Source organism: Orbicella faveolata, unplaced genomic scaffold (assembly GCF_042242905.1).
Source record: "Orbicella faveolata isolate gen_17 unplaced genomic scaffold, um_ofav_v1 contig_24, whole genome shotgun sequence".
Lineage (NCBI taxonomy): Eukaryota > Metazoa > Cnidaria > Anthozoa > Scleractinia > Merulinidae > Orbicella > Orbicella faveolata.
The window spans coordinates 14,342,501-14,351,602 of NW_028301552.1; the positions used below are offsets into that span (position 1 = coordinate 14,342,501).

A 9,102-nucleotide genomic window follows, 5' to 3' on the forward strand; every position below is an offset into this window, starting at 1 on the left:
ATTCGAAGATTTAGGATTCCGGCCCGCTCAGATGCCGCATGGAGAAAAAAATAAGCTCGGATATTTGTCAGATATTTGTCCGTGGTCATTATCTGTTCCGAAAAGCTAACAGTTTCCCGCGAGCGAAACTCGACGAAATTGGAGCTTCGTGGCACAGATAATGTCCAAGGACAAGTATCCGAGCATATTTTTCAAGTCAAATGGGGGCCATTGTGTTTATTATCCTTTAAATATGTTCACATTACGAGGATTTGGAGAATATCACTCGGATATTCCCCAGTTTTAGCTGGGGAATATTTAGTCACGTGACGCGTCTAGACCAATATTTGCGAAGACTGATTTGATGGATTTATAATTAGCTCTTATTAACCGAGCTAAGTCGATCTGTATGGGAGAATCTTGACCGAGGCCGTGAGTACAGACCGAACGCAGTGAGGTCTGTACACACGACCGAGGTCAAGATTCTCCCATACAGACCGACTTAGCTCGGTTAATAAGACGTTTATTATATGGCAAAGAAGAAAACTTTAATTCGTTTAATGTGACTGGTTTGCTGACATTTTCCTTGCAAACGGAGATGAGCTTAACTTAAACCTGCCGAAACTTGCTCGTCCCCTTTACTTTTTTTTGTCATCAGGCTTTTTGGCACTTCCATAAATGATTGAGAAGAAAATAAAAGAAAGCGGTGAACATTTTTGTATTTGAGTTTGCTACTTTTTCAACGCAAAATGAAACCAGTCTAGATGCCGGTCTAGATCGGAAAATCTAGACCGCGGTCAATATCGATTTCAGCCAATCAAACTCGTGAATTCGGTAGTTTCCAGTCCTTGTGAGACACAGCCATATAATAATATAGAATATTAAATAAAGAAAAACTGAGATTAAACCGTTTACAATTAAAATCGGCGCCAAAAAACGACGTTTTGATGTTATTGTGACATCATAATCAAGTTAGGAAAAAACAACAGTAATGTAAAAAAAAAAAAATAAATACTTTTGTTTCTTTTTAAGATAGAGTACGGTAACCAGATTTTCCGTTTTTTGTTCTGAACAGGAATAACTCAGCATTGTTTAATCTGCATTTTGTTTGCACAATTACAACTCTCCTAAATCTAGATAATTTTGAAAATCCCGCCAAAGTCACGTCTTACTAGACTCGTTTTCGATCTTGGTCCGATCAGATAAAAAGAAACAGATGGCTCCTTGATCGCAGGCCTGAGGTTTGCTACTTTAGTTAGCGGAGAAATCTGAATGATCTGGAAACGGATTATGCCGTCGAAACGAAGAGCATTCATCGTTTTGTTTCAGATATTCCATACCAAAAGATGAATAGTTGTCAGTTTTGCACTGTATTTTTATTATTTACAATATTTCTACACAAATGATTCTGTTGTCTAAACAATTCAACGTTATTACACCAGGGTTTCAACCGTTGTGTGACCGTTATTTTGACTCTCCACCATTACACAAAAAAGGTCAATAAAGTGCTTTAAAGGGAGTTTTACCCTGTCCTGTATAGCCCCGCTCCTTATTTAAAATCAAGGCTTGGAAAGTTCTGGAAACCTTTTAAATCGTTCTATTTTTTTTTTTAGCTCATCCTAGCATAATATTACCAGCTACCACTGTGCAAACACTTCCCGGCTACAGAATGCTGTTTCCAGTAACTGGAACTCCTCCCATACAAACAATAATAATGCGAAATGGAACAGTGTTGGGAAATATTTATTCCGTTTCATTATATGAAGAAGGAAATTACAGCTGTGTGGCCAACGGCGTCTATGGATCTGACCATAAGAATTTCACAGTAACTTTTAAAGGTAAGGCATTTAATATTTCCTCGGCAAAACTAGTTACTTAACAGCCATAGTTATAGTTTTTATGAGTTATGGTTATAGTTTTTATGTTTGGCAATAGGTAATGGTAATAGGACTGAGTGGAGTCCAGTTCGGTCGGTTATCATAAGAGTGATAACGAAATCGGACGACCGCGCGCGGGAGTCCGATTTGTTTATCACGAGTATGATTACAGACCGAATCGGACGACACGAAGTCTTATCACCAATTAATCATAAAAAATCACAATTTCCGAGAAAAGAAGAAGCGCCAAGTTGTGAAAGAAAGGCAAAATTTGCATTAAAATACCTACAAAGGAGATGTAAAGATTTTTTTTTTTTACTTTTTAATTGATTTACAAACACAATATACATAGGAAAAACTAAGCAAATAAAAAGGGGATATAATAATATTAGAGCACAATACTTACTTACTTACAGTACAATATGATCCTTAAGACTGCGTACATCGTTCTTTACATAGCTACAACAATACAGTTTGGAAAATGTCCAGTTTTTTTTTTTTTTTGATTTAAAGTTTCAAACAAAAGGCAGTACTACTAACGCTGCCTTTGCTATATATGTACAGTTTGAGCATTATATTACTAACCAAAAAACAAAACAACAACAACAAAAAAAAAATCAGTTAGTTAAAAAAAAAAAGAAAAAGAAAACTCGTCATCAGTGAATGTTGAATAATAAGTTGAAAGGATTTTTGGAAAGCAGTAAGAGACTTATTTTTAAATGCAATTTCTTTTTGTATTATTAATTTTTCTTTTAGAAGTGTGAGAAAACTGTCGAAAGAGAGCTTTTCGTCGTGCAGGCCGCTGCAGTATATAGAAAATTTCGCAGTTAGAAGCACATAGTTCAAAGAGTATCCATGTTCCGTTTTGTCAAAAACACCGTATAAAATCATGCTATTTGATAATGCTAGTTGCTGTTTCGTTCTATTTGTCCACCAGTTTTGAAAGGTCTTCCGAAAGGCTATAACGGAAGAGCACCGTAAGAACATATGATCTAGGGAGTGTTTATCAGCCAAGCATTGAAGACATACATCGTTGTCAGACATTTTGGCTCTAAAAAGAGACATTTTAGTTGCGAGAATGTTGTGTATCATCTTATATTGAAACATTGTTGTTTTAATGTCACACTTGATCTGGAAAGGTAATTCGTACACTTTTTGGACGGTTTCCGGGATGAAACCATGTTTTAAGAGTTTAGTTTCAGCAGTAGTTGCTACGAAGAATTTCCTCAACAGCAAGTTGTACACATATTTGGTGTAAACATTCTAAGGCCACCGCGCCTCCTACCGGCAATTAGGCGCCAAATCACAAAAGCAAACGTGCGCACGCACGCACGCACGCAACTACAACTTTGAATGTGATTGGCTTATTGAACTGTTCGATAACAAACTGTCCAGTAACAAACTGTCCAATAACAAATTGCCCGATAACAACTTGGCAAGTGAATTAGTGGAAAATAGGAGTTTTTTAAACCAATCACAATCGAGGAAATTGTATTTTTTATGATTAAGGGTTTGTTATTGTTATTATTTCAACATCTAAATACATATGGGGTTAGTATTAAAGATATACGATTCATCGTTGATGTCTGCAGCAAATGAAATGACAAAATTGCTGGGAAGACTACCGAAAATTTTGTCGAAGGAACTACAAGGTCATGGAAGGATTGGGAACTTTTTGAAGAATTTACGACTGTGCCCTCCGTACCTTTAGAAAAAAAAGGTTTGCTATATGTACATGTGTCTGGTGCTTGGTGATGGCCAATAGAGTTATCTGGAGATGCTAATTAATATCACATCAGTATTAAGACGCATTTCGCTCAAATTTCGAGCAATCAGCTCAAAAACTACTCACTAAGGCTCCATTTATATGGTCTCGGGTATCCGAGACAAATCTCCCCCCGAGGCAACTTTATGGAGCGTTTACATGTGAAAACGTCGTCCCTGTAAGCCGAGTCAAAGTTGACCCTGCACGATTATTCATAACCCTTATTGAATTATCGAATCTGCAAATATTTCCCTTTATTTGAATTTCCCTCGGTCATTCGATCACAGTGGGTTTTGCCGAGTTAATTTTCTCTTCTTTGATACAAATTTCTGCTTTTAAACCTAAATCTAGGCGTTACGTGACACTCGCCGCGCCGAGAATTGTCCCGGTTAGGCGAGCCAAGGTGTATATACGAAGAAAAGTTGTCCCGCCAGCCAGGGTTACCCTACCTGCCAAGGCGAGACAACTCGCCCACCCGAGTTGTCTCGTCCCCCGAGGCTGGTTCACGATCCTCGTGTAAACGGTTGGTCGAGTTTTGCAAAGAAATAAGTTAAATGTTACCACGTCCAGGTTGATTCGGGGGGAGGGTTGTCTCCGGTACCCGAGACCATAAAAATGGGGCCTAAAAATTTGCTCGAAGCATGGTAACTTTTTGAATGCTATTTGAAACATCTCACTTTAACTCATTTCTGTAAGTGACCTCGCGATTAAATTCTCATGCATTCCCGAGAGAGTTAGTGTCAAACCTTGTAAGAATGTTTAAAGCGTCCGCTATTGTGTTTGAACTCACTTGAAATGTCTGTTTTTATTAAAATATGGATAACGTCAAATTCAATTTTCTCTCGCGGGGTCAGCTTGAGAGCTTAAGTCTCAATAAGTTCTTCTTATTTGTATTCAAAATATTGCCATGCTATGGGGTTTTATTTTTGTAACTTTATTTCTGCCATTATAGCTCGAAGGTTCAGCGAAAATCATCCTAATTAGGATTTGTCGGCAGAATTTGTATTTTACAATGTCCAGAAAGACACTAAGTCACGAGCATTGAGCTAGTAATGCATCGACTTGCATGTTATAGCTCATTAGATACTTATTTGGTTTTTGAATGAAGTATGTAGTTCCCATATAAAATCCAGTGAAAAAATATGAACTTGAACTTAAGATATATAGAAGTTTTTATTTTTGTGCACACTTAGGTAGGCCGGGTGGGGGCGAGGGAGAGGGGTGTGTTATTGGTGAAACACTGTTACACGTGTTGTCACACATTTCAGTTGAATGTTCCATAATTTAATTTGAAAAGTGATGAATACAAACTATTTATATATGTGTAACATGTCTTAATAATTAATCGTTTAATTACGTTCGTTACATACCCACGCGAGCTCTTACTTATTAGTTGTTTTTCACATAACGACACCCAACGCAATGGACTAGAGATGCCTGTAATATTGTGCAAAGGAGAAACTAACAAAATATTCTTAATTAGATTTTGAAATTAAGTGGTTATTGCTTGGGAAATTACACATCTTCAAACTTGGTGGAAACCTCAAATACCACAGGACGACCCTCCCCAATAACTTGCAATGTAATCGATAGAAGAATTTTAACTCTATGTTTCTTACTTAAAGGTTGTGGACATAAGTGTTTTCATGAAAGGTCTCTTAATGGAAATGAACTTTATTGTCTTAATGTAACATCAGAAAAGGATATTCTAAATTGCATTACCACGATGACGGAAATAATGTAAGTCTATTACACAAAGCATGACTTGATATACATTTATTTATTTATGTACTCAGTCATTGTTCCTTCGTTTTTCCGATTTTTTTTTTTTTTTTTTTGATAAGAGGTGTGCAGGTGTCAGCAGATATGATACTACGCTTGACAAACACAAATTCAAGCGAGAGGAATTTCCTTGTTTGAGTTCACTCGTTTAATATTTTTTTTCTTTTTTTTTTTTTTTTTTTTCTCGTCTAATAATGCACCTCGGCTGTTTGAGCGTTGCAATCATCTTTAGTTGTAGAGTATACGTTTTGTCAGGCAAATATATCGAAATGATTTTTTTTTGGATGCATGGCGTCCACTGCTGAGGAAATTGCCAGAAAACTACAGCGAAAGTTTAGAAAACGATATACCCAGTCGTTACCCATCTTCTGCAAAAAATAAAATAGAAATGTAATATGATTTGTAACGAATTTGAACTAATGACCCCAAGACGGTGAACAAATACTGCACACGGCTCCAGCGTCCCATCAAGTAAGCGTCGCATGAAGGCATGATGCAATTATTAACTGTTTAACAATTATGCATACAGACGCGTTACTAAATTGTTAATTACTCAGCTATAAATTAGCCAATCCAAACACAAAATAGCTGTATTAAAGTCCATGATACAAAGATAACGTCTGCTAAATTTTAGATCAACTGCTTCAGTACCCTTACCAGACAAATTATTTGTTTGATTACAGAGGATGTATTGGAACGTTATTACAGAGAATCCATGGGCACGTTCCAGATAATTGCTTCTTTCTCAACTAAGCTATACGAATTGTTTAACTTTTTTCTATTTTATATCTTGTTTGCGTAATAATAATATACCAGCAACAATTTCTGTATTCTGAGTCGCCAAGAACATGTAAATCAATCTCAAATCAGTGCAATTTCATCAGTGTAGTGAAGTGAAATTGAGTGCAAAAAGGTGAAATTGAAATAATTGACACTCCGACAGAATGGAGCACGAGCAAACAAAAATGAAACAATGATTGGAACTCTTTGCCTGATTTTAAAATACAGCGAGTTCATAACAAAACAAAGTACAAAGCTCAGCAAAAATTACTAAACTAGTTATAGCGTGTTGTGTAAGATAAGAAATATACACAAAAGCTATGAGGGCAAAAACATAGACTCGAGCTTGAAGTGAAATATGCAGGAGCCGATCGCGACGGAATTACAAAATCCCAGTTGAAAAAGTAAATGTTAAAATTCTTTAGTACTACGATGCAAAACGCTAAGAAAGACCTAACAAGAGCCATCCTATTTTTGAAGACGAAAGGTACAAGCAGTCTACTTTTACGAAAGAACAAAGTTTAGATTTTAGGTAGGTAAGATAGTTCACCAACAAAACGAGACAAAAGCTTCAACAGTCAAATATAACACGTACAACGTCTGAAACCAGGAGAAGTTAATAAATGTCCATCAGTGCTAAGAAAATCCCATTCTTGGTTTATTTTAGCTTCGTTCCTCGGTAGTTTGATTAAAGCTACTTGTGTTGGGTTGAAGAGTTTCTTCTCGGCGAATTTAAACTTAAACACGGTACAGAGTGTTTCAACCACTCGAAAAACACTTGGCAAGAAAGCCGCATCAAAACCGCAGGGAGTTTATCCGTTACTTGGTGGTCAAGTTCAATTAAACTGTGAATAAGCACTGCTTTTCACGGTTAAAAGTAACTGCTCAGTCTTTATACATGACTTGGAGAGAGTGAATTAAATTTTACGCCTGAATTAACAGGTCAAATTTTCATCCACCAAAGTTGAAGTGGCTTCACGCCTCCATTTCTCACTTGTATATTTTTAACAAGTATAAATCAAATGATTTTTCTCGCGCAATTTGGAATAAATAAGCAGTCGTAATTTTTTCAAAGGCTGCAAATCTTTTGTGGTCTTAGAAAAACCCTATTTGTGCCTATTTATTCCAAATTGACTCGAAATCATTTGATAACCTGTACTGATCAATTAATTTACTTTTGCAGGGATTTGTCCTCAAATAATATCACTTTTCCACCAGATCATGACAGAGTGTTTGTTAACCTCACAAATACGGAATACCTGTAATGTGCCGATCAATTCGAAGTTTCAACATCCCCCCGAACAACCCACGGGCATTTGACTGTCTTCCGTGCCGGGGAGTTAGGGAATTTGACACAAAAGGCCTTCCTAGTGGTGGGGAATTTGAGCCTTGCCTGGGTGGGGCGGGAAATTTGAACCTGGCCTGGGTGGAGTGGGGAATTTGAACCTTGCCTGGGTGGGGTTGGGAATTTGAACCGGAAGTGTCAAGTCTTTCCAGTGAAATACACGTCGTTGTTCCACCGTATTTAAAGGATAAGAAGTCGTTTTCGTCAGCGAATGGCTGACAAGCCGAGGGCTGCCAAAGCTTTGCACCATTTTTTAAGGTATGTTTAAAAACTAGCGTGTATTTGAAATGTGTGATTTTTTGGTTTTAAAGCTTGTATAGTCAAATCAGTTGTTGGTCAATGCGTAGAAAGTCACGGTCGCTGATTCTGCCTTTTTGTAAAATAGTTGTTGTCTGCAGAGCATGAATCGCTATTGAACTGTGACTGAGCAAACGCTGAAAAATGTACAACAACCTCTTTCAAACAATATTAAACAATTATTGGATGAGGTTTTTGTGATATCCGGAATGATCAAGGTCGAGGTAAGCGTTATCAGCCGAAGTCGAAGGCTTGTTTTAAAGAAAATAACGACAATATCGCATTATCGCACCGAACACAGTTTATTTTCGGCAAGCCACAGTGTTCTTACGTGAGCTTGACATTGCTCTTGGAAATCATGTATTGCGCAAGCAACCTACAGATTATTCACTAATCTGTTAACAGATTAGTGAATAATCTGTAGGTTGCACTGTTTCCCAGAATTAACTCTAGTCTTTTAGCCAATGAGAAGACAGATGGTGACTACAATGTATAATAATAAATATAATTCATTCGAAGGTATTACAATCAGTAGCAAAACGCGTCTAGTATCATAAATTTTTTCACACCATGGAATGACGCATGCAAGTGAAAAACCAAACATGACAACGGCGCCAAAAGCTAATACGCGACTTTGCTAAATCCGGCACTTAGACAGGGCATTTGAACGCAATTTTGGCCAAAGTTGCGAGAATCTTCAAAATCAATCTTCAAAAGTTCGAATGCTCGGGGGGTTGCCCGGAAGAATGTTGAAGCTTCAAATTGATCGACGCATAAGTGAAAAGTTGTTCCATACTGCTAGGAAACGTTGGACCGGTTTTAACCTCTTTGAATCTGTGTAATTCAGGGTGTAATTCATCATCTTCTCGCAAACTGAGTTATCACCGGCTGAGCTGTGTTATATTAGTAATGATGCGAACCGCTAAAATTGACCGCTCACGAATAAGTTTCGACGAATGAGTTTTAAAAAACATTTAGCACAGGGGAAGAAGTTGTCTCTTTACTTTCATGTTAAACGGATAATTCAAGCAATGGACTTTCAAAATTTAAATAAATGCCTTAATTTTGGACACGCATTTACCGTGAATACACGCGTGGACACGGGGATCTATCAGAACGTTACTTCCCGCCTAAAATCTTCCACATTTTCAACATCTGAAGTAGTATTTGCAACCCTGATACGATGCATATCCATCAGAATGTTACTTTTAGTTACCCTCAATTCAATTTCTTCTGGGGATAAAAGATGACTGCAAATTAGAACTACAAATAATTTG

The 9,102-nt window shown here is 37.2% G+C and overlaps 1 protein-coding gene across 1 annotated transcript in view; it reads left to right on the forward strand.

Annotated features, from left to right (window-relative positions):
* The window catches only part of LOC149110507 (CUB and peptidase domain-containing protein 1-like), a 5,377-nt gene extending 2,540 nt beyond the window's left edge, over nucleotides 1-2,837 (forward strand). Inside the window, exons 4-5 of the mRNA XM_089292297.1 lie at nucleotides 1,593-1,817; nucleotides 2,794-2,837. Coding sequence (XP_089148423.1) covers nucleotides 1,593-1,817; nucleotides 2,794-2,837 — 269 coding nt within the window. The remainder of the gene's footprint in view (nucleotides 1-1,592; nucleotides 1,818-2,793) is intronic.
* Nucleotides 2,838-9,102: the final 6,265 nt, after the last annotated feature.